This window comes from Vulpes lagopus, chromosome 3 (genome assembly GCF_018345385.1).
Source record: "Vulpes lagopus strain Blue_001 chromosome 3, ASM1834538v1, whole genome shotgun sequence".
In the NCBI taxonomy this organism is placed as follows: Eukaryota; Metazoa; Chordata; class Mammalia; order Carnivora; family Canidae; genus Vulpes; species Vulpes lagopus.
In genome coordinates, this window is record NC_054826.1 from 79093949 (window position 1) to 79121067 (window position 27119).

Below are 27119 nucleotides of genomic sequence, written 5' to 3' on the forward strand. Positions count from 1 at the left end.
ATATAGCTTCTCTGGGCTTTAGATACTTCATCTACAAAATAGTAGTATCACCCGTCCTGTCTGCCTAATGAAATTGCCCTGAAGAGAAAATAAAACAATGCAAGAGAGTAACCTGAAGATTAGAACTATGTTCTTATGTACCTTGTGGCCATAAACATACATCCATACCTCTGATCGACATTTCTATGATTCTGGGGAAGTTGTGAGGGGCAGTCTATAAAGTTAAATCATCCCACATTAAAATCATTTTGAAAAAAGAGGCCAAACATACAGATCATTAAGAGCTTGAATTGAAATTACAAAGTAGGGATGCCTGGGTGGCTCAGCAGTTGAGCATCCACCTTTGGCTCAGGGCATGATCCCGGGTCCAGGGATTGAGTCCTGTATCCGGCTCCCTGTGGGGAGCCTACTTCTCCCTCTGTGCCTCTGCTTCTCTCTGTCTCTCATGAATAAATAAAGAAAATCTTTTAAAAAAATGAAATTACAAAGTATATACATGATTGGTAATTTGAAGACTGACCAACCTAATACATTTTTGTGTTTAATTAAAAAATTTTTGCATTAAAAACAAACACAAAGCCTTTCCAAATCATTGCTAAACAGTGGCATTTTCACTTCTGAGAATGATTTGGCCCAATTTAGGGATTTTATTGTTTCTAGCAATATATCATACAATTTAACTTAAGAGTTCACTTATTACAGATACGAACACATTTGAATTCTCTCTGGGCTTCTTCACTCACACTATGCAGAAGGGGATGCTGGCTGAGGCACTAAAGGATCCTTCCTACAATGTTTCAAATATCTAGGTTTTTATGAATAAGAAACATTTCCTATTAATTAGCATCTTAGGCTCAAGAAAAAAAAATTTGGCATAGAATTCCAGTGTCTTCATTTAATTTCCTGATAATTCTTGGTGTTCTTGCCAGGAAGTTGCTTTACAGTACATTTAAAAAATTCATGCATCATTTAAATTTATCTGGAATTGTTCTATAAATAGTTTAAGTTAAATTAAATAGCACAGTTCTTGTTCCCCTTAGAAATTTTATAATGGGGTCATTAAAGAAAACTGGAAGTGGGATCTTCCCAAATTACTCTAGATGGTAAAATGTATGTTGTCTCTTGTTAGCAACTGGCAATCTTGGATGTACAAACAGTAATAAATGTTACCAATAATTCCTGTGAATGCAGAGAGGAATCATGATTCAAAGTAACAGAATATAGGAACAAGTAGAGTGTACCTACGTCGTGGCTTGTCTGGCCCACATGAGTGGCTATTATTCTGAAGAGAGGTGGGCTGCACGTCACCCCTGGACAGGCCACACACCCACCTGTCCTCACAGTTTAAATGAGATGACAACACTTTTTTTTTGAAACTAAATACATTTTAATAGAAAACAAAATACAAAATAACTCTCTTCAGAAAACAGAAATATTTAATCCTTTTTCCACGAATTCGAACTTGCTTTATCCTCAAAGCACAGTTTTAGATGTGTGTATGTACTTACGTTTTGTTTCACAAAGTGTTCATTAAACCGCTATTGCAATGCAGGAGGTGGGAGCAAATGATCGCAGGAGAAAAACACATTGAGAAAGCCATACCTCGGAATAAATGGGCATTTGGAAAATTTAACATCTTCTAATTCTATTTTTTTGACTTATCACTTTAAATTATTTTCATTTCTTTACCACAATCTGTCCTTTCAGGGGAGAGAACTGTTCATAGAAGTGCAGCCATGAGGAGACTCTTCCTCTCCCACCATCACTGCAAGAGCCAGGACTTTCTCAAACAGACCCACCCACCCACCTCTAGACACATGTCAGCCAGAGTGATCAATCCATCACCCAGAAATTTTCCCTTTCTCCCAAAACACTCTGCTACCAAATTCTCTGAATTCCCTGAACCTCAAGATTCCAAGTATCACAGCCAGTGCCAGGAGTAAAACCTGAAAGATGAGAGCAGAGAAGGCCCCTCTGCCAGTGCTAGGTTTCCTCTTCTCAATAATAATAATTATAATTATAATAATAAAAAATCCTGGTTCTCTGTAATTATGGAAAAGGAAAGACTTTATGCCAGGATGACCCCCGCCCCCCATTCCTAGTTCCCACCCCTGCATTCCTAGACCAGTAAAGATCCCTTCCACCCGAGCACCTGGGCACATGTGACCCTGTGGCACCGCTCCTTGTAAGGGTGCCCCGCAACCATCCTCGGACCAAATGCAGCACCTGGCAGCGAGGTAAGCAGCATCTCGGGTTTACAGACAGGAAAAGGAGACAGACACGAAGGTGCTCGTGTGAGGACACAGGTGGGATCTCTGAAGAACTTGCAATCTGACCTCCAGAGCCTCTTAATTCTCCATCTCATGTCCAATCCCAGCACCTTCCCCCTCCAGTCCTTTGACATTTGGGGGACCGAGTGAAGGGGTGATGAGCTCAGGATGTCTGCAAGGGAGAAGGGGGAGAAGCAGGGAGTCTTTCACAGTCAGTCAGTGATTCAATCTTAATTTGTCCTAAGACTTGCAACCTGGAGGCTTTCCACTACTGCCCCAGTCCATTACAACAAAGATAAAAAAAAAAAAAAAAAAAATTAATGTTCCTGATTTTCTTGTGTGATTCCAGTCACTAGGAGAAGGTTGCAGGCCATGAACTGCACGCTCAGTACATTGCTCATCTGCCCAGTGTACACACCCACGAGTTCCCCAGAGGAACCATCGGCAGGTGTGCTGCAGTAAGTGTTCCTGATGTCCCAGACACGCACAGAGTTGTCCATGGATGCAGAGGCGATCAGACTACTGTCCGGACTGAAGGTGAGGCTGGTGATATTGTCCGTGTGGCCTCTCAGTTCTTTATAAAGGGTCCCAGAGGCCAAGTCCCATAGCTTCAGCCGCTGGTCCTCACCAGCTGATGCCAAGTACTTACCATTGGGAGAAAAGGCAAGAGAGAGCACGGGGCCACGGTGGCCCGTGAAGAGCCTCACGGAGTTCCCCTGTTGAGCACTCCATAGCCGGACAGTCTTGTCAGTCGAGCCTGTGGCTAAGTAGTTTGAATTAGGGTGGAATTTGACACAGTCCACATCTGCCAGGTGTCCAGCATATATTCTCAGCGGGTACGTCCGATCAAATGACCATAGCCTCGCGGTGCGGTCATGGGACCCGCTGGCAAAGTACAGGCTATATGGGCTAATGTCCAGGTCCCACACAGGGTAGGCATGTCCTTGGTACAACACAGTGTTGGTGAAACTCCCGAGGTCCCAGTACCTAATGGACATGTCTTCAGAACAAGAGAGCAACCCTGAGCTGTCTGCGAGGAACCTTGTGCTGTACACTGGTCCACAGTGTCCCCGTAGTATCTTCATCTCTGTGCCCGCATTGTCATCCTCATCATCCTGGGGACAGTGGGGGGGGGGGGCAGGTGGCAGAGAGACACACAAGGAGAAAATGTTTAGTGGTCTGCCATGAAAACCAAAGAGTCCAACAAAAAGAAAAAAAAAAAACAAAACACAAGCCACTACTTGGGAAATAGCATCTGCCTGACAAATGACAGTGGTCTTGCCCTTAAGGGTGACCCCAGGAAAACTCATAATTGCACAAATGAATAAAAGGTCTCTTGCAACTTGCAAATTGTTTTCCTGAAATATATCTTGCAGCTAATACTGTATTAAAAGTGCACAAATGCAAGGTCATTATTATACAGTGATGACTGTGGACCTTACAGTGAGGCTGAAAATAACAGATTTCAAAGCCTGCTTAAAAGACTGCCCACAGTAACTTCCACTGTTAATTCTGATAGACATCGTTTGGAAAGACTGACTTCTGAATTTACATTAAGTTCTCAGATTCTTTTATTCTGAGGGCCTGTCTTTATCTGCCGGTTTTAGCTGCTTTGGAAGCCACATTGCTCCCTGTTTCTACTCCACTAAGAAACTTCCTGGCATGTTCATTACTCCCATGAGTGGGATCAATGATGAAGGCAGGCACCGTCTCACTTCAAAATAATACAGAACCACTGTAGAAAGTTAGTCAAAATAAAGCCCGAACATATCGAAGCTGAGAGGAAACCAGAAAGGTCCAGTTATCAATAAAGGACCTCACAGCTTGTGACCAGCAGAAACTGCCAGTGTCCAAAGAGGAATAAAGATGAAGTTTTTAAACCGTGACTTTCTGAACGGTCTGAAACATCTTCCCCAATGAGGCATGGGTTCAGAATGGCTTCAAACAAAGCCAACTTATGGGATTCTTGGAAATAAATTTCTGTGTGGGGGGACAGCAAAGAAGATAGCCACTCATGGTACTGAGGGAGAAAGTCCCTTTCTCACCCTCTTCCCCTCAAGGACAGCATCTCTGTTCAAAATCCATTTTGCCTTCATTCCCTCATGGACAAGCTCCCTAACACCACAGCTGTCTCTATCCAGGAATTCACAAATTAAAATGGTTTCCATTAAACACCAGAAGAATGAGGAGTAAGAAGGAGTTTTGAACCAATTGGCTTTGTTAGCTTAGAAATAAATAGGTCTGTGGGTCTTAGGTTCTTGTACAGGAAAAGGGCATCTTTTTAACCTCTATTTGAAAACTATTAAATTCAAAATAAAACAAATGCCTTCAATGTGTACGGATTTCAGAAAAATTTAAGAGAAAATAAACACTGATGTCCATGAATATTCAAAATGGCTATTCCAGACACTTCACATTAAAAATACATAAGCATTCAGGAGCCTAACAGTCTACTGAGTTTACCAAGAATATTAGCAATTTTCCTTTCAAAAGAGGTTACAGCAACACTTTAAAATTTCAAGAGTGACTCATTGCTGTACACCAGAAACTTTATATAAAAACTGTGGGAGCAAAAAACGACTCCAGATAAATTATACAGAGAGTATCTGAAAGAAAGTGAGTGGTAGATTAAAGGGCACGTTACCATCTCTGAGGCTTAAGTGGTCTTCTCTTGGGGCAGGAAGTTAGGAAAGTGGGTCTTCAGCTCCTTAGTGGGGACCCAAACAGCATGCTCAGAGATGGAGAGAGGAGGGTGCACCAGGGGTCAAGGTGGCACTTCCCAGGGGTCTCAATGATTGTCCTGAGCACGTGGAAAAGTGCCTGGTTGACTATAGACTAAGAGATGGGAAAACCAGAGCATTCCTGCTGGCTATCACTATCAGCTCTTTGCCAGGACCACAGCTTAAAATAACCCAGCCACATTTTCTTCTGTGGCTCAACCAAGTCCCACAAGGGCCTCAGCAAAGTCGAGCTAAAATTCTGAACAAGCAGCTGATTCACACATGCCCAGCCCCAGATTCTCCCTTTCCTTCCTTTCATGCTTATGGGACAAAACCCAAACTCCCTACAATTGAATGAACACCCTACAGTAAATGGGCATGCATCCCAAATAGGAATCTTTAATTTTTAAGGTATATTCATGTAATAATAAATCACACTATGTACACTATAAAAATGCATAAAATGAGAAATTTAAAAATAATAGGAAAGTATAAAAAGATTTTCAAACATGACCTTATGTACCCCTGTGCCATAGTTTGCTAAGCCCTGCTTTAGACCATGGAGGCCCTACAACTTTCAGACTTGTTATGGATGTCTGCTCCTGTACTAGGAGGTTCAAAGTGCCTCACCTCACAATTTTTCCCAGCTCCAAGGGTACTTTCTGGGGTCTGAAATTTAGCCCTGGGCTGTTTCCCCAACATGAGCTGCCAATGAAATGGAATGAAATTAAATATGGCTGGCTTGGGATTGGGTTAAGACGTGGAATCAAGTGTGTGTGAGGGAGGGGGTACGGGATGGACTGCTCTCTCCAGGAAAAATGACAGTAACCTGAACTAGAATAGAAGAGGTGGCTATTGGCTAGTTGAACTGAACATGTACTGTAAGTGTAAAACACGCCAGATTTCCAAGACTTAGGACAAAAAAGGAGAATGTAACAGATTTCATTAATAATTTTTTAATATTTCTTACATGTTGAAATGATATTTTGGCCATATTAGATTGAATAAAATACATTATTAAAATTAATTGACTATTTCTTTTTACTTTTTTAAGTGGCTACTAGAAAATCAAAATTACAAACATGGCTCACATTATATTGTTATAGGCCAACATAGACCTACATGACCGTTTTATATACAAATTACAGAACTGAATATTTGACAATACTGACTTCTTTACTTTTCAAACTTAAAGATTGCTGGATTGGGGGAAGGCTCACTAGACAGTACATGAACCGAATACTGGTGCTGTAGTGCTGGGCTAGGAGGGCGGGAAGCTGGCAGTGACGAGGGTGATCATCTACACATACCTGAAACGAAGAGCAAATCCTTGATTTGGTATCTGTGGCTTTGCCATGTTGTCCAAATTATTAAAAATACATAGTTACCAATCAACAAGGGTAAAAGTTGGACCTCGTTTCTAACTCCATTTATTGTGGAACAGAGGATAGAGGGTCTCAGAAAGGATGGGGGCTACTGGTACTGGTGGGAAGAGGGGCACCGCTATGCCAGTTAATAGCTTTTCAGAGGTTAATCTAGAATATCTCTACACTGGAGATATCAGAAACTATACGGCAGTGCTGTAAATCCTGTTTTATTTGGCTTAATTAATAGAGAAAATTTTATGCCCTCATAAGAGCTTTTGATTACTGGTTTTGACTTTTAAAAAACTGAGATATAATTCACATACTATAAAATTCACTCTTTTAAAAAGTATAATTCAATAGCTTTTAGTATACTCACAGAGTTGTACAACTACCACTACTATCTACTCCAGAACATTTTTTCATCACCTCAAAAAAGAACCCCAAATCCATTATCCTGTCCCCAGCCCCTGGCTTCTGGTCCCCACCAATCTACTTTCTGATTCTATGGATATGACTGTATTTGGAATCATAGAGCATTTGGTCCTTTGTGACTGGCTTCTTTTATTCAGCATAATGTTTACAAGGTTCATCCACAATATATCAAGTCTCATGTCTCCTGTAGTTTCATTCCTTTTTATGGCCAAATAATATTCCATCACACAGATCCACCACACTGTTTATCAATTAACCAGATGGTTAATAACATTTGGGGTGTTCCCACTTTTTGGCAATTATGAATAATGATGTTACGAACATTCATGTACAAGTCTTTTGTGGGGACATATGTTTTCAATTCTCTTGGGTATATATCTAGAAATGGAATTGCTGGGTCTTATCAGTATTTTAAATACCTACTATTAAAACATTTAATCTGCTAATTTATGCAATGGCTATTGCTTCACAAAAATTAAGACACAGGCCGCAAATTGGCTTTTTAATTGGGTTTCCATGTGCTTTTGTAGTTCCTACCATCTCTTTGATCCTACTAGTTTACCATTTATGTTTCCCTGCTTGGCTTCTATAGGAATGTGAATTTCTGATCCTTGTGTTAAGAGCTTCTATTTTTTTTTTTTAAGAGTTTCTATTTTAATTGTGAATTCTAGAAGGAAAAAAAAAAGTCCAAGTTCTCATTGAAGAAATATTAAAAACTAACTACCAGAGGGGTGCCTGGGTGGCTCAGTGGCTGAGTGTCTGCCTTCAGCCCAGGACATGATCCCGGGGTCTGGGATTGAGTCCCGCATCAGGCTTCCTGCAGGGAGCCTGCTTCTCCCTCTGCCTAGGTCTCTGCCTTCCTCTCTGTGTGTCTCTCATCAATCAATCAATCAATCAATCAAATCTTAAAACACACACACACACACACACACACACCCCAAAAACAAACTACCACAACTGATTTATACCTTGCTTTCCCCAAAATGTTCCTTGTCAGGAACAAACCCCCCCCCCCCAAACCCATAACAACAAAAAACGTCCCTAAACTGCTATAACAAAATGGGCAGGGGATGCAGAAATCCTAAACAGGAAACCTCTCGACAACATAATAGGAAGACCTCAACTTTAGTTCTAAAATTTAAATCCATTCACAAGGAAAGCAGTACCTTTACACTGTGGCAGCATCCACAGTACTTTCAATATGGATAATGGTGAATAAATCAGAGAGATATTTAAAACAAGTGCTCCTCTGACATCCTTTCTTCTCTTGGAGTTGAACAGCACCTCCCACCATCTACCTGGGTGGTCAGGTCTGAGACACAGAAGTCATCCTCCACTCCTTCCCCTCTGGCCCCTCCACTGAATCCAGTCACAGGTTCTTGTCTGAGCGGGCAACCGCGTTCCTTTCCTGTTGCCACTGCCCTGGCTCAGGCCACCATGATCCCTAGCATAGCCTGTGGAGTCGTACTGCTGCCTGTCATACCCCTCCCAACTCCAGCCAGATGGAATTTCTTTCACTGCCTGGAATTCATCATGTTATTCTTTATTTCTAGGTTTTCAAACGTGCACCTTCCAAAGCCTGGACATCTTCACAGATTAAGTCACAGAGCTAATTTTTAGTGGTAGCCAGAGTAAAATCTTAAACATTTTAGTCTAATGTTCCTTTCTTCTTTGTATCTATCTTTGCTTTCTTCCTTTAATTGGTAATACTGAGAATAATCTCCAAACACGATGCCTGTATCTACAGGGAGCTGTAAACAAATGACAGCAGCATCCTTCAGTTTTATGTGAAGAATACTCAAAAGGCTAGAATTGTCTCCTAGGAAAAGGAATTTTAAAATTCAAATACATGTGCAATAGAAAACATTTTGGAAGGTATTATAAAATCCTAGAAATCAAAGCATGTAAGCTGGAGTGTATACCTTTTACTCATCACAACTCCCCTAATTATATTGTCTCAGTTGCAAGAAACAAAAATTCACAGACCATGCTAACTGGAAAACAAGAATAACTAAGAAAACAAGAATAGGAAAAAAGGGCTTATTTTGTGTACCCAATATTCTTGATATCCTTATCACCTGTGGAAATTAACTTGAATGTGTTTTTTTGTTTTTACTCCTCAATTTTTCAATCCTGTACAAAGAATCTTCCATTGCAAGTAAAGTGAGGCAGAGCTACCTGAATTTCAGTGGTGTGATGACAAAAATATTCTAGCTCTCACTCTCAGGGCAAGTTACCTTTGTGAAGTTCAATTTCTCCCTCTTTGCCCACATGTCTTCTAAGGCAGAGATCTCAGTGACCTGAGACTCAGGCGACTTGCCCTGCCCTTCTCCCTAACCATCCCCAAACAAACCCAGCAAGATCATTACATTGACTGATGGATAAAATATCAACTATACTGCCTGTGCACTTTTCAAGATGAGGTTTGGGAACACCCAGAGCACATGGAGCCAGAGGATGTGCACTGGCCTCAGAGAGGCCAGTAACACTCAGGGTTGGTGAGGGGGAAGAGAAACCAATGTTCTCATTTACTTTTGATGAGATTAGAAAATGAGACCATTCATCACAATTTAAAATGCAGACGCTTTTGACCCAGTAATCCTACTTCTAAGTGTTCATATTTGCACAAATGTACACAAACATACACCACACACACACACACACACACTTACTGTAAATTTCAATATTAGCTAAAGGTCTTTAATTAGGCTTAGCAATGTTATCCATATTCAGACAGTAATAAATTCTGACCAATCATTAAAAATGTTCAGGTAACGTTGTTAAAAATAGCTTTCATCTCTTCTGAGGTTAGACACGAGCAGGAATTCAATAGCTACAGGTTACATGGGTATTGGTCTGGCTTTAGCTATATGATGGAGGAAATAATGAAGTCCATTCTCCACAGGAGCTGTCATATTTGGTAAGAATTCTAAGCAAATTAGTAAGGCAGGTGTAGGGAAGAAAAATGATACTCATACCTCCTCCTCCAGAATGTCACAAGCCAAGTGGATGCGAGACACGTCTACTTGATGGGGTTCTGATTTTAACTTCTTGGATCGTAAACTCCACAGTTTTATACAGGAGTTGTCAAACCCAGCAGCAAGCAGCTTGCTATCTGGGGAGATTTCTGCAGTGTTCAACAGCTGCTCTGTGTTATAGAAGGCATAGAAACAGATGGTAGTGAGGGAGGGAGGGCCATCCTTGACGCGCTTAATGCTCTCCTGCAAGACCTCCAGGGCAGCCTCATTCTGCAGAATAGGGGCGGGCATATCAGTGGGCTCTAAGCCGTTGCCCTCGCTTCGAGAGGAGCTGCCGCTGGCATAGAGCTGGTAATCTGTTCTCTTGGCAGGCTGCACGTCAAGATGGATATGCAAGGTGAGTACTTTGCACAGGGCGGTGTTGTTGTCACTTTGGAGGTAGCGGATAAGGTAGTTGTAGCTGTCTTCCTGGAGACGGACCACGTACTTGTTATCTAGGAATGCTCGAAGCTTAAAGTTAGACAGGATGTCCTGGATGGTTTGAGTGGTCTGTAGCTGCTCAATGACATCCTTCTGGCTAGCGTTCTGCAGAAACATTCCATGGAAGCGGCTGTAAAAACTTTCCACTGTGCTCTTCGGACTGTTCTGGACCAGGTTGAGGTGGAGGTAGACAAAGAGAGGATAGAGGAGAGGCATCACTTCGTGGCTATGCTGGGAATCAGAATCTACAATGACAAAAAGTAAGGGCTTTATAATTAGTATAACTTCAAAGAATAATGTGGCCCTCCCAGGGAGCCCACTATCATACAACACTTTCTGGTCAGGACTGCTGACTGAATAGAAACCAGACACAGAATTATGGAAACTCAAAGTCCAAGCCTTTTGACTGAAGAGGGAAGAGCAGGGATTCTGAAGTCTAGCAAACCAGGGTCTCAAGTCAGCCACAAGTCAGGAATTTGATCCCCCAGATGTTAAGTGACTTGACTAAGTTCTCAAAATACTTCAGGAGCTTGTACCCTCGTCTTCTAGGTTCACTGTTTTTCCACAATACCTTAGTGTTTCCCAAAATGGGGAGCACAGACCTCTGAGGGTCCTTAGATATACTCTGGGAGACTGTAAGTTCTTCACAGAAACATTTTAGTTTGGTAATTTTTAAAAACAACAAATACAGGCATATTCAGAATTATCTGGCTGGCCATTAAGCAAGTACTGACATACTATTTTAGGGCTCTGTTTTGTTTTGTGATCACTTTTGGCCTCCATCATCCAACAGTATTATCCAAGCTCTTATTTTAGTGAGTTCATTAACATGACTAGCTACCCAGGCTGGCACGCCTGAACACAACGATGACAACACTCACCCAAAATTGTCCCGTATCTGCCAGTGTAATAATTTTGATTATGTTGGCTAAAAAGTAAAATTACCCTTTTACAGTGATGATTTATAGATGAGACGTTTTTATTATTTCGAGACTTTAACACCATGCGATGCTCAAAAAAGTGTCCAGCTTTGGGCATCCCCAGTGGCGCAGTGGTTTAGCGCTACCTACAGCCGGGGTCTGATCCTGGAGACCCAGGATCGAGTCCCGCATCGGGCTCCCTGCATGGAGCCCGCTTCTCCCTCTGCCTGTGTCTCTGACCCTCAGTCTCTCTCTCTCTCTCTCTCTCTCTCTGAATAAATAAAAAAAGAAAAAAAAAAGTGTTCAGCTTTAATCACCACAGGTGAATGAGAAAAGCATAGAGGTGTATCTGACACCCACATAAGTGGGGCAGAGTGAACTGTGATGGTGCAGAGGTTCTGCAGCCATTCGGCCAGAGGTGAGGGCGGGCAACAGGACCACAACTGACTTGGGGCACCTCAAGAACCTGTGTACAGAGTTGTCTGTGTCATAGCTGTCAGTACTGGCCTTATGCCGAGGTGGAGCAGCAGGTTAATTCTGGCAAAATCTATCCATTATATTCACTTGCTGCTAATTTGAATTTTATTGCTTTTGTGGTTTTGCTTGTACTTTTCCCCAAAATACTAACGAAAAAAACAAAACCAAGAGAACTCAACCCTTACCAATCAGACTTCTAATATATTCTACTGGGACAAAGCACCATTTGCAATTCCTTAAACTCTTAGTTTCAGGCTTATTTTTCTAACTGAGAGGCATTTTAGTTTAATAAATTTAGGGGAAAAAAACCCCAGCCATCAAGAGATAGGGCTGCGTAACTTAAAAACTTACTGAAATTCACTGCTGTTTCAGCTCAGTTTCAAAATTGCCTAATTGTTCTCTTTTGTCTGAAGAGAACAATATGTCAGGTATAAAATAAAATTTTGATCAATATATTCATTATGTGGAACAGGTAAGACTTGCATAAATCTTAACTCTTTTTTTAATCTTGTTTCCTTGCAATTCATAATATACACTTTATACTTTACTGAAAATGTATTTCTTGAAATATATTTTTTCTAATTTCAAAAGTAACATATCCTCTGAAAAGTATGCTTTTCCTTCCTTCCATCCATCTATCCATCCACTGGCCATGTAACAAATACCTACTTGCTGCCACACTCTGATGGTGGTATAAGAGGAAGTTTTTCACGAGTTTACAGAAATTAGTAGTGAAAAGGACGCTAGGTTAAATGAAAACTGAGCTTGTTAGTCCTTGTTCTCCCACCTGTCTCTATAGGGTTTGACCCCATTGACCTCACACCCCTGGTCTTTGCTCAGAAATACCACACTAGTCAGCTTGACTCTTCACCTCCCTTCCTTTTGGGCTCCTCTTCCTCTCCTCATTTCTCAAATGCTCCTTTTGCTTTCAAGGATGAACACTGAGTGTGTGCTTTCCGTGATTCAGGCACTAGACATCCATCCTCAAGTCTATTGTCACAGCTGGCCCCAGATTCACACCCAGACAGCTTGATTCCAAAATCTATGCTCCTTCTTCTATGCCTCCTGAAGAAAATGGCCCACAGCAACAGGTGAGCTCACAGAATCTCTCACCCATAGAAAACTTACAGAGGAAAAATACACATATGGTGCTACGGCCTGAGATGCTTTCCTTGTATCTTCCTTTGAGATTTATCATCTCCTAAAAATGGCATTTGCACCTCCATGAAACTGGTACTGAATTCTTTATCACAAGTCTGTATCTTTCTCTTAAATACTAGCCTCCAATTTCTTACTGCAAGCTATATAGTAAGAGGCCACCATCATAGATGTAAAACACCCAAACTGATTTATTTCTACTCGATATAGCTCGAGCCCCCGTTTGTCACAGAGTGCGAGTCATCCTCAACTCTTCCTCCTTTAATCCTGAGCCTTGGAGATTCTACCTTGGGAATTTTAACTATGAAATCAAGCTCTTGCTTTCCACTTGCACAACACTGGTGAGTTGTGGTCCTTTCTCACTTCTCCAGTACCACAGTGAACTTTAGGCTGGCCTCCTAGTCATCCCACTCACAAACCCTTTCAGAAACTGCTTTCAGACTTTTGTCTCCTAGGCTTGGTGGTCAGGTCTCTCCTCAACCTGGCTCCAGTGTGGCTGGCTTCCTCTCCAATCTGCAAGCCTGATTCTCTACAAGCCAGTTTGTTCACTGTTCTGCACAAAGTGCAGAGTGCCATAAAGGCCATCTCTTCCCTTTTGCTCATGTCTCCTCACATACCCTGAATCCTCCTACTTCTCTTCCACAGCTTACTGAAATCCAACCCATCTTCCAAAAGCTAACTTAAATTCCACCCCCTACTTGGTAAGACCTTCTCCAACTATGCCGTCCAAATCATTTTCTCCTTTCATTCTAATACAGGTCCTCTATGTACAAACTTTAGCACTGATTTCATCCTGGCCTGTGAAAACTCTTCCACTATATTTGAAATTTATTTAAAAACTTTTACTGGGATCCCTGGGTGGCGCAGCGGTTTGGCGCCTGCCTTTGGCCCAGGGCGTGATCCTGGAGACCTGGGATCGAATCCCACGTCGGGCTCCCGGTGCATTGGAGCCTGCTTCTCCCTCTGCCTGTGTCTCTGCCTCTCTCTCTCTCTATCATAAATACATAAAAATTAAAAAAAAAAAAATAAAATAAAATCTTTAAAAAAAAAAACTTTTACTTTTAGCCTTCTTATGTTAAGATTGCTTCCTATTTAGATTAATGACTTTATCTTGGTGCTCAGGAAATACTTGTTCATTTGACTTGGTTGACTGCTCATCAGAGACCTGAGGTAGGGAAAAATGTCCCAGGAAAAGCAGTCTGTAAAAAAATAAAAAAACAAACCCCACAAAATATATATTCACTCCCTTCAAATAACCTGTGCTCAGCAGATAAAGGAATTATAGGTACAATAACAGATAACTTCTTCAGTTTTGAAACAAGACATATGGAAGAGTTAATAGATTATAGTTTATTGAAATTTAAAATTCTGGGGGAAGGAAATGACAAGAGGAGAATAAAGAAGGTAGCACATATTAGAAAAAAACCAGCATCATCAGGTACAAGAACCAAAAGAGTTAAGAGTTAAAATGTATTAATTCCTCATTGTAAAAAGTAATCACAGTTCTGTAATAAAATTATTCCAACGAGTCTATTTTATTACAGCTATGCTTCAGTGATTAAAAAATATAAACAAAAATCTACATAATGTCACTACAGTCATGAATGTCATTCATAACGGAAATAAGTCATGTCTATGACAAATGCCATCTCACGGCATGAGTACATGGTGGGTATCACTATTATAATGATACACTGGGGTTTTATGCTTTTGTCTGTTTCCCTCATTAGGCAGTAGGCTCCACATCAATATGCTCTATTGCGACATTTAGCCCAGCAAGTAGTCAGTGCCTAACATAAATATTGGCTGAATGAGTGAAAGAGAAATGCTGAGAGAAGCCAGGCATTCCTTTTTAAACCAGCTTCCCCACCACTAGCATGGAGAGAGAAATGGATCATGGGGAAGAAATATAGCTATATTAAAAAAAAATGAGTAAAATCACTTTCTAAATTTTTTTTTAAAAAATTGCTTAAAACCTCAAAAATCAATGCCAGTGATTACATAATGCATTATCTCCAAGTTCTTGCTCACCTCTGAATGAAAGCCTTCTTATAAATTTAATTTTTCTTTTTTTATCCTACTGGATACTGATCACTGTTCTGAGATATTTAACATTCATGATATGAGGATCTTAATGGAACTTCTTTCTTTTCAATATAAACATAATAGACTCTTTTTACTAAACCTTTAAGTTTTATGACTTTTTCATTTTTGTAACAACTTAACAGATTATACTTATGAATTCCACCACTCAATAACTCTAAGGCTGATAAGATTACCCTCTCCAAGGTTTTGTTTTGTAACCTTTATTTCCTATAACATTTTGGCCATTTCCCCCAGAATATAAAAAATCTGGACTCTTTCCTTTAAAGCACAAATCATTAGGAGGGTCAAGTAAATCAGGATAACCCTAAGTAATGTAAAACTAGATATATTATTTTGGTTTAGAAGTTGATTGCCTTATATGCATCTTTTTTTTTTTTTTTTTTTTTTTGGTGCCTTATATGCATCTTTACCATTAAAAATTATTAACCTGAAGATTTTTCAAATAAAAAAAGAAAACCAAAATAACCTCATTTTTTCAAATGTAAGTTCTAGTTACCCTGCTGACAGCCATGGACAAAAAAACAGTGAAAAAACACCTGGAGCCCTAGCCCTTGCAAACTTTTACCTTGTGATTTAACTCTCCTAGGAATTCCAACAGATCTCAAGATTGAATGCAAGTACTGTGTTCAACCACCTCTGAATCCCTACTCCATACCTGGAATATAGTAGGTTCTGAGGGACACTTGCATGATTCTTTCTTAATAAGAAGTTCTAGCACTTACCAGTGAGAAAATTTCGTAGTCGTCCAAACTGTACTTCATATTGCTGGGGCTCTGCCTGGCAAGGGGCTGCAGACACTATGTTGGCACAACCGGATTCTGATTGAACTAAGGAGGAAAAGACACACAAAGTAGGGATGGGAAACATGATTATTAATCCAATATGTGGAAGGATGGATCGAAGAGGGTGTTGAGTATGCATCCATACCAATGGACATTTCAGCAGATTTCCAAAATTTGTTGAGGCTTCTGGCTAAATATGGCCAAGTGATCACACGTAACTGTATCTTTCTCCCTCCCTCCTGTTACCCAAAATAAAATGACAGTGGAAAATGAGAAGATATAAAGCACAGGATAAGTTGACTGAAAGAGGACAGGTATATAAGTTTGTGAGAGACATATCTGAAAGCATTTGACCCCATGTTCTGACATCCTACAATAACGTTCCTTGGTATGGATCTGTTTTCAATCATCATGATGGACCCTTAGTAGGGTTTCAATAAATGAATTTCAATAAAAATTCATGTCTCTCGGTTTTGAGAAATTTGTTGATTCTGTTTTCTCTTTCTTGAGACCCCCTACTATATCTCTATTTTCCTCTTCTTCTTCTTTTTTTTTTTAAAGTAAGCTCCAGGCCCAATGTGGAGCTCAAACCCACAACCCTGAGATCAAGAGTCACATGGTTTACTGACTGAACCAGCCATGCACCCTGGGGACCCCTACTATTCCAAGGTTAGATCTCTTGAACTGATCTGCTGCCTCAACTATCAACCTTTCTACTGATTTTTAATCTTTACTAACCATTTACATAAATTTACCACATTTCTTGCTGTTCTCTGAATGATCTTTGTTTTTAAAAAATAGCATTCTCTTTTTGTTTCAAGGCTATCAATGATGCGATTTTTGAGGTTTGCTTCACTCAATTGGCTCTCCCTTTTTCTATCCACCTCTCTTTTTTCCTAGTATGTTAGGTTCTTTTGTGGCTGAAGGTGAGGTACTAGAGAGCTGATGAGAACTCTGTTTATCACCCAGCATGACCCAGATGGGCAATCTCCCAATGTCAATGTCTGTGTTGGTCTTCTCTTTTAGGCAGGTCAGATTCACCAGGGGAGATTCTGTAATCACCCTGCTGAGGGATATGTGACTGACTGCAAGGGTTCTGGGCAGCAGAACATGGGGAAGAAAGCTGGAGTCTCAATATTCATATATTCAGTATGTAAACATGCAGTTAGTTTCCTGTGAGTTTATGCTTTCTAAAAAGAAGAACAGTACTTCCTTACTCTTCCTACAGGGATAAAGGGACACTGGGGAAAGGTGGCTGGGGACTGAGGGATCCATCTTTAATAATCTGGATGAAACATTAACACATTTCAGAAGATAGATTACAGAGGAACGAAATCAATGCAGCAGGACGGAGGCAGCTACAGCATAAAATGTACAGGAAGGGGGATGTCCATGTGCCCTACAAGAATGCAAAGCAACAGCTTGGAGCAGGATATGCTGCACATGTATCAATGGTACTCCTCTCTCTCCTTTATGTGGCTCCCACCTGGAGTTAATCTGTCACCAAATCCTATAGATTCTTCAATCTATCTACTCCTATTAGCACCTCCTCAATTCAGGTTGTCCTCACTTCTCACTGGGATCCCCTTACGGCCTTCTAACTAACTACTGTGGTTCTACTCTGGGCCTTCCCCAGTCAGTGCAGCCCCGAATGATGCTTCCATAATTCACACCTGAGAACTTGGAAACTCTCCTCCAACTTGTCCCCTGGTAAGTTCCTAATGGTTCTTTTGAGACTCAGCTCACTCCTTCTATTTACCAACCCCTGACTACATGCTGGAGATCATGAGACCTTTTGGGGAACAATCCTTGACCTGCCAAGATGACCATCTTCATTGTACAGAACCTGAAACATTCTCCCACCACAGAACTTACTACATTGTGCTCTCTTGTCATCACTGACTTATCTACCTCATTTCCTGGCTATGATGTGAAGTTCTCCCGGAGCTAGGATCAAATCTTAGCTATCTCTAGGACTTTTCAGCACCTGACCTACAGCAGGTGTTGAATAGGTGGTCTGCTGAATGAAGATACAATTATTCAGATTACTCAACTGACAGAATGACCTAGAACAAAATCTTATGATACACACATTTCCTGGTGGTTTTCCAGGAACCTTCCTAATAAGCCATTATGTCTGACTTCAGACAACAAAGAAGAGTCATGTTCTGTAAGTCTGTTTAAGAGTGCTTGCTTCTATTTTCTATCAACAACTGCAACTGAATTACTGTTCTCAGATTGTAATGAACAGGGGGCAGCAGGAGATTATGTGTGCACATTAAAGGCTGTGCTGCTGGGCTGAGAAGGAATTACTCTGGCTCTATAAATTGGTCATCCTACTAGAAACAATATAGCTTTAGTAATCTATTCAAGTCCGTCCTCTGGTTCTGTTCTTGTCAAGGGTAACCCAGTCTGAAAGAAAGGAACAATGGAGGTGGATGTGATGCTAAAGAATAAGAAGGCAGATGCCTAACTGGGCTGCTACTACTATCTCAGGGGGTCAGGAACCACCTCTTTGAGGATGTCCTCAGGTTTTTACTGTCCCATCATTCTTTTCCTCTAGCAATGGCAATATACCTTTAAGCATGAAGGCTCTGACATGACTCTGAAGATAGTAAGAGGGAATAGAGGGAGCTCTGCTACCAGTGTGGGGATTGAAACCATTAAGGGATGAAGTAGGTGGTAACAGATACTAACAAGAGCAGAAAGAAGTACAAGAATAAAAAAGAAAGAAGAGTCTAGTCCGAGCAGGTAAGAGGAACCTTTCTCCAGGGCTGAGCTGGAGAAAGCACTGCAATGTTGAACTCACACATAGCCATTAAAGCAGCTCAAAATCACCCGAAAAGCACCACAGCCATTTGTTTGTTTGCAAAGTCTCCAGTACCCAGATCCAATAGAAGAAAATTATATCACATAAAAACTGAACTCACAACATAGCTAAGTAATAACTATTTGCAATTCTAGATAGATTTAAAACACATTTTTCTAAAAAAGAATCTGATTGCAAAACTAAAACCCAAAACAAATTTTAAAAACCTCAGGAACCTATCTAGGACGCCAATCTTTTCGACCATTGATCCCAAAGTACTGGTTTGCCCAGCAAACCTGACTTCCGTGGGCAAGGCTCCAGGCTACAGGGAGGGCCATGTGCAAGACAGGGACGGGAACCCTGGCCCTCCAGATCTTTCAGTGTAATAGTTCACAGAGGGAAAAAGTTGCATGTAACATCAGATATGGAGAAAAGCACTGAGAATTCTGAAGCAGGATGGATTATGACAGGGGCTTCTAGAAGTGGCTTTGAAGGGCAGATAGCATCTCTGAAGGCCAGCACCATTATACAGTGTTGCCTGCTGAGGCTGCTGCAGTCTCTCCAGAACAGGAGGGGAAGTAGGAGCAGGGGTTCTCCTGCTCCAGCCTGCCCGAGGGCGGCCCCACTGGTTACCTGTGAGGTTGGCCGCCATCTCCTCAGCAGTCTGTGACAGCCGCAGTCCTTGCTTCAGGGGACCATCGGAGTCCACGTACTGCCGGCGTTTGAGGTAGCAGGACACTGCCATCTGAATCTGCTCGGTGCGCACTCGTTTCATGACCTTTAGAGGGAACCACAGAACACGAAGGCATTTGGAGATTACCCAATCCAAGAGGACATTGCATGAGTAAAATAAGTAGAGAAAGACTAGCCTTATGGCTAGTCAAGTGACCTAGTTAAGATGCAAAGCAGAATGCCTTAGTTACCAGCCTGGTGCACTCTCCCATTTACCTATTTTCTCAATAGTGATATGGTCCACTTCAATTATGGAAAATAGGAATATGATGGAGAATAAGACCCTACAGACCACCCCCAAATTTCATTTACTACCATGATTTCAATCTTTCTGGTAGAACTTTTCATTAGAACTGCTAAACAATGAGCAAACGGGACCAGGTCAATTCTAGAGCCTTTTATTTTCCCCATCTACTCTGAGAGAGAGGTGTTAATTGGCAATGAACCGGCCAAACAAAGCAGGCAGGAAGCAATACGAAATAAAAAATCTGAGAAATTCAGAAACTGGATAAACAGATGTTGAGAAAGTGAGCATTTAATAATGAGGTAAGGAATGCTATGCTTTTCCTAATAGGAGAAGTCTGGTAGCACTACGTCAGAGATTTGAGCAATGTGTTTTAATTTTAATCCCATTATTTACCTCTTTCACTCCTCCAACCTCTGGCACAGCAAAGCATCAAAATGTAAGAATATGTATATGCATTAGAATGTGTCTCACAAATTCTTACAAGAAAGAAAACGAAAATGGTAGGAAGTGTACCAGCTGGGGCTAAATTACTTTTGATAATTCAAGCTAATTTGAGGGTTCCCTTCAAAAAGGACTATTTTCCTTGACAACTAAATTGATCATCAAGAATAAGAGGAACTCCCGAAGGTGCCATGAATCTCACACATTACTTTGCCAGAAGTAAAGGATACTGCAGTCCAAGTGACCCAAGACAGCTGGATGAATTTTCTATGTTCACTTCTGTCATGTAAAAATGGAACGCATGCAACATTATCCATACACATGACTGTCCCCATCAAAGTAACCTCTTTAAATCAATGGTTCCCCATGTTTTGGGTGTGGGAGATCTGCTTTTGGCAGTTTACTTGGGTGTGTCTGAGTTTTCTGTTTCAATGACATGAACTGGCCTTCTCCTTTGTCATTTCCTCCATTCCCTTTGAAGATGTGAAATTTCCCCAATCCAGATCCCCATTCCAGAGATCTGCCTTTTTTCCTTTAAACATTTCAAAAATTTTTATTTCTATCTAATTTTTATTCACCTGCCATTTCTTTTAGTGTATGACTGTGGCGAACAGCCAAATGTTTTACACAAATACTGTAGCAGCTACAATCATTTGCAAATAATCTTTTTCTGAAGTGATCTGTGGTAGCCCTTTTGAAATATACTTTTTAATTCCCTAAAAATCCTACCATAGAGCAAACAATAAAGGCTGGAGACACACAGATTAAAACATACATATCTATTTAAGTATATAAATATTAGGATATCATAAATATGTTCTTCTAAACTATTTACTTAGAAAAATTATATTTCTCTATGCATTTCAGCTTTGGATTATCAAAAAAGTATAAAATCATTTGCTAAAAAGGAGGGGCACTGGGTGTGATATGGTTGACAGCGATACAATGAAAAGTACTAATAAATTTCCCAAGACTGAACCACCGTTTTACTGTGGAATTTGTCTCACTCAGTTTCGGTGTATTAGTCTTTCACTATATTGCTAACTTAGATTATTTTTTAAATTAAAAAAAAATTTTTATTGCCAATACAAGAGTTTTGATACTTTGAGAATCCCTGCTCCAAGCCCTGATCTGTCCATCAATGAAAGCAGATAATTGTTTTTTGGTGGTTACTAAGAGGCCTTACTGTGTATCATTTTGACTGTATCAGTGATTCTAGTTCTCTAACAAGGTTGCACCTGAGAACCTCCTGTAACTGTGTGTGTAAATAATTTCAGCCCTGGAATTCTGATTCAATGTTATAATTAGAGAAAAACAATAAAATGCACAGAGACTGTGACAATACTGCCCTCTCCCAGTTTGGCCCCAAATCAGGACTAGTTAAATCCAACCACCCAGCTCCCACTGCCCCCCCCCACCTGCACCCCTCCTTGATGTTTACTAAAGCTGCTTTTAATCTAACTTCAAGAGCTCCTAGTCTCCAAAGTCTTCCAAAGTAGCCCAATTCCTTGTATTTTAGCTGAGACTAACACTTTTTCAGATTTTCTGCTGCCAATCTCTTGTTGCTATGGGAATACATGCTTGTATCAATACGTATCCCTCAGTGCTCCAAATAAAATGGGAATAAGAGATCGCCTCTCCAACAGGAAGAAACCATGCACGGGAAAGACACAGAAAAATTGACAGAATAGACCCTGCAATGACACACTGTCCTCACAGTGGGGCAATGTTTATGCACATCAGAGGAGGAGGGGAAAAGATATGAAAGGTATGGGAGAGTAAACAGGAATGAGAATGAACAGCGAAAACTGGCCATATTTGGGATTGCTAGAAATTAGTCTATAAATACTGATTCTAATGAATGTGTCCAAGTTAGCTGCCCCGACTGGCAGTTTCTCTGAACCCAAACCACTTTTTATGACAAGGGACCTTCCTTGAGGGTGGGCAGTGAGCCAACTGTAGGGCCAAGGATCTTAAGATCAGGAATCCTGGAATTAACTAACTCTCTTTTACAACCACACTCAACTGAAATACCAGAGACATGATCCAATAGACTTAACTGGATTTGATTCCAATGCACACATATTTCAAATGAAATAAATAACGAAGAGTTCTGTGGAGAAACCAGTTCTCCTCCCCCTACTAATTTCTGTAATACTAATATCCATAAATGGACACATTGGGGGGAAAAAAAACAAACTTCCTTAAAATAGACCTGTCTTTCGAGAGACTTAAACATAACACTAACACTGCAATTTCACGTTACTTGCTTAGCTTTTCTCATAATTATAAAATCTTTTAAATTTAAATTGTTTGTATATAATTGGATCCTTGTTAAAATTTCAGGATTTCCAATGATTTTTCAACTTACTTAATGGTAAAAATAGATGATCACATACCTTTCTTTTCATGTGATACGAATAGTATTTCTGGAAATTAAAATAAAGATTCAGACACAATATGTATCTTTTTCTCAAACATCAATAGCTACCTACTGTTTAATACTTTAATAAAATTGCTACATAAAATCAAGACAGGATCATCTTCCTGTCTCAAAGTAACAACTGTGCAGGAAAAAACCACAGCCACACTCTTGATATCCCAGAAATATGAGAAGGCAAAGACATACTCTTAAGATGATGATAATACAGGACTGCAGCCAAGTAAATTTCTTACTTGTTACAGACTGCATCCCACCCACTTATGTTCAAATATATGTGTTGCTGGAGGGTGCTAGGAGAGACACCCCCAGCCCACCACATGAAGGGCTAAGTGGGTGAAATACTACACAATTCTATTAAATGCTAGTGGAATACTGTATGGACAACACCCCTTAAGGTGGCAGCTTTGAGCACGGGTGAGTTCAACATAAATCCAGGCAGGGACGCCTGGGTGGCTCAGTGGTTGGGCACCTGCCTTCCACTCTGGGTGTGATCCCGGAGTCCTAGGATCAAGTCCTGCGTTGGGCTCCCTGCATGGAGCCTGCCTCTCTCTGCCTGTGTCTCTGCCTCTCTCTCTCTGTGTCTCTCATGAATAAAGTCTCAAAAAAAAAAAAAAAATCTAGTCAAACTCACCATTACCATTCTCAAATCAGCTCCCCAAATGAGTCTACTGACAGGCAGCTAAGGATGTATGTGTGTGTGCTTTAAAGCAATTATAAATTTATGCTTAGAAACAAAAATGAGGGATCCCTGGGTGGCGCAGCAGTTTGGCACCTGCCTTTGGCCCAGGGCGCGATCCTGGAGACCCAGGATCGAATCCCACGTCGGGCTCCCAGTGCATGGAGCCTGCTTCTCCCTCTGCCTATGTCTCTGCCTCTCTCTCTCTCTCTCTCTGACTATCATAAATAAATAAAAATTAAAAAAAAAAGAAAAATGATTGCATACTTTTTGTTCAACAAGATGCCAGGTACAGTGCATACTAGGTATTTAAATACGTTAGTTCTCTTCTCTTTACTTGAAAAAGTCTAAATGTAATATCTATCAAGAGGTCATTCTAAGGAGAACCTAAAAAGCTAGCTTTTGCATTAATCATCATGGTAAAGTGTATTCAATTATCTTTGTGAAAATATAAGTCACAGGTGACAAATGAGCTCTACTTCTCTCAGTTTTAGTAATACCTCGTATAATTTTAACATTATGATGGCCTTTTATATTTGATCTTTGCTCACAGACTGACATACATACTTGAACTAGAAGCTGTATTCTTTCTTATGGTGTCCCAAGAAATAAACAACATGAGAATAATGCTCAGAACTGGGCAGTCAGGATGTAACATAGCACCTGGAGTTTTTTGTTTTGTTTTGTTTTGGGCATGCAGAACTCACACAACTGACAGATGCCACTAGGAATTAATTTTCTCTAACATCAGCTGGGACCTCTACGATGTTCCAGTATTTTTTTGACAATTAGTTTCTTTCCCTGTAGCTTCCTGCCTGGCTATTCTAAAACTATACCAGTCTCCTTATCCAGCCAGCTGACCCTGCTCCCTACCTCAGTGGGCTACTTATTAAGACTTAAGACTCCTCAACTCTTGCCAAATGAAACAGTCACTTTTCTACACTATCCCACAGGGTCTCTTGGCTGCTGAACAGGTCCCTCCTCCCTTGAAATTCCCTCTTCCTTGGTCGCTTCCCCTCTCCCATTCCTGGTCTGCTTCTCATTCTTCACATTCCTACATCATCATGCTACTTACACAAGACTTATACCGTCTATGGTGAGAGTACCTTCCTGAGCTCAATTCTGAGGAACATCTCTACCTGCAAACATTTGAAATTCAACATGCTCAAATATATTATCTTCCTTCAAAACCTCTTCCTTTTTCTACTGTTCCTAGCCAGTTTGATGGTGTCATCACCTACCACTAAAGCAAAAACCTCAGTCATCATCTTAAGATTTTTTTTTCTCTCTCTCTCACTGAATTCACTGAATTCTAACTCCTTCTATTCTACATAGAATTCTTTCTTGCAGCCATTGCTGCCACCGCATCCTCACTGCTGCTATATGACAGCACAAATCACTTCTCAACTGGAATATTCCAACATCCTCCCACCTCCAGCCCTACCTCAAACCACTCTCTAGAATGCAGCCAGAGTAGAAGACAAATCTGATTATGCTACTCCCAAGCTTAAAATTGCTCCCCAACCCTGCCCCAATGCAGGCTGTCCAATCCTGCCATCACTGTTCCTTAGCTTGCTCAGACAGATGGAGAATTCCTGGAGGATACAGCTTTTCTTATCTTTAAAACTCACATTAAAAATAAAGTGAGTGTTGTCTAGTTTCTGTTTGGAATTTTTGACAGTTTACTTTAGGTTCATAATCTTTCTGAATTTTTATGAGCCACAAATATTTGATTCCTCCTTTAATACTGTTTTACAGCACAGAAAAAAAATTCCTATACAAAACTTCATTAACATGGAAGAGTATAGCACAAGAATGGAGATCTACATTATTTACTATGACTTCAGAAAGAAAACTTTCATATATGCTCTATTTGCAAACAATGTTGTAGATGGAAAAAACAGGATGTTTTGCTCTCAGAATAAATGTTAATCATTCTCTGTGAAACTGAATTCAAATGCAGCCAGGTTTCAGAAACAGCTTAATGACATTAAATCACTTATGTATGTGTCTCAAAGTAGAACGATATTCATTTTTGCATTCTAGAGCAGTACTGTCCCATAAGACTTTCCTTAATAATAAAACTATTCTAAGTCTGCACTGTTCAGTATGATAGCCACCAGCCACATACAGCTATTGAGCAATTAAATTGTAGCTAGTGCTAAATTTTTATTTTAATTAAATTTAAGCAAACACATGTGGCTAATGGTTATTACAGTATTGGACAACACAGTTCTAGAGCATGGTATTACTTTGTGAAACTAATGTATCAGCACCTTAGCCTTAAAATGCTGATTGGCAAAGTTCTGCACAACACGTCTGATTAACTAGATTACCAAATATCCAAAAGGGAGTACAGCTGACCCTGAACAATGTAAGTGACCCTCTCTGCTCCTTCCCAGTCAAAAATATGCAGATGGGATGCCTGGGTGGCTCAGCGGTTGGGCATTTGCCTCTGGCTCAGGGCATGATCCCGGAGTTCCAGGATTGAGTCCAGCATCAGGCTCTACACAAGGAGCCTGCTTCTCCCTCTGCCTATGTCTCTGCCTTCTCTCTGTCTCTCATAAATAAATAGATAAATAAAATATTAAAAAAAGGTTGGCACAGAACTTTTGACTCCCCCCAAACTTCATTACTGATAGCCTACTGTTGACTGAAAGCTTTACTGATAACATAAAGTTAATTAGTACGTTTCATATATAAATCATATATGGGGGATCCCTGGGTGGCTCATTGGTTTAGTGCCTGCCTTCGGCCCAGGGTGTGATCCTGGAGTCCCGGGATTGAGCCCTGCATCAGGCTCCCTGCACAGAGCCTGCTTCTCCCTCTGCCTGTGTCTCTGCTTCTCTCTTTCTCTTTGTCTCTCATGAATAAATAAAATCTTAAAAAAAAAATTACATACTGTATTCTTACAATAAGGTAAGCCAGAGAATAGGATTTACGGTACTGTTTTGCCCTTACAGGAAAAAAAATCTGCCTAGAAGTGGACCCATACAGTTATAGCTGTGTTGCTCAAGGGTGAGCTGTATTATGCTAGTAAAACAGAACTCTCCTTTAAGACAACCTATCACTGTAAGGTGACTAAGATACATTTCAATACATTTTATCAGAAGAATATCTTATTTGACTGCTGAACAAAGAATTATGAATGGAAGTTCTCCACAGTGTTTTCTAAACCTTGCCAGTACACAATGTTCTTTAAACCTTCTAAAAGTTTAAAAAATGAGGAAAGGGAATTTGTCTCAGTAAAGAAAAAGATCAGTGGTCAATTTCTGTGAAAATCCAAATAAAAGGTTAAGTTCAAACCTAAGACAATGATACCCTCGCAATGAGAAAATTAGTAAGAACTTTTTAGGGTTAATTAAAAAAAAATCTATGATGATTATAGATGAAACAAATGTCTGAAAAAAAACCAAATGTCTGCTTATAATCTTTCATTTATTAACTCACATATATTTAAAAATACATTATATAGCACAATATATTAATTCATGAAATAATTTTACTCTATTCACTTTCATCTTCCACATATCAGTGTCTCTGTGGTCACTCAAGCTACTCTGAATTATCAAATTCCATTTTCTAGAGCACATCACCTTCACATTTACCAAATGAGCTGTGATAGAGTGCTTCTTGAATCCACACATGATGCTCTTATTGGAAATCTCAACCAGCCAAAGCCATCAACACCTATTCAGGAAGGCAGAACATTTTTTCAGTCATCAGTGACTATACTGATTGACTGAATAAATATATCAAACTAGCATCAACTGAAGTTATTTTAGCCCATACATATTTCCCAAACAGCATCCTATTGTTCAAAATAGAGTGACTGAGAGTGCCCTGAGAGACTTGAAGATGTGGTGATACGCTCTTTACAGAGGGGTATTTTGGGAGGAACTTTGCCTTGTAATCAGGTGTATACAGTAGGGCCCTGCAGTCGACTTTTAAGAGGGAAGGCTGCCTGGGATGATCTAAGGCTTTCTTCATGCCTTCTGTAAATGCTCTCTAAGCTTCCAGATTTGGAATGAAATGCAGGTCTCTGCTAAGCAGTCATTTTCCTTTTTGAGTCACAGGAAGA

General features: G+C 40.4%; 1 protein-coding gene across 3 annotated transcripts in view; it reads right to left on the minus strand.

Annotated features, from left to right (window-relative positions):
- Positions 1–1363: 1363 nt before the first annotated feature.
- TAF5L (TATA-box binding protein associated factor 5 like) overlaps positions 1364–27119 on the minus strand; it is a 28765-nt gene continuing 3009 nt past the window's right edge. For all 3 annotated transcript variants that reach the window (XM_041748823.1, XM_041748824.1, XM_041748825.1), the window contains exons 2-5: positions 19133–19277; positions 15631–15735; positions 9768–10492; positions 1364–3385 (exon numbers count right to left, since the gene is read on the minus strand). In XM_041748823.1, the coding sequence (XP_041604757.1) occupies positions 2588–3385; positions 9768–10492; positions 15631–15735; positions 19133–19274 (1770 nt within the window). In that variant the 5' untranslated portion in view covers positions 19275–19277 and the 3' untranslated portion in view covers positions 1364–2587. The remainder of the gene's footprint in view (positions 3386–9767; positions 10493–15630; positions 15736–19132; positions 19278–27119) is intronic.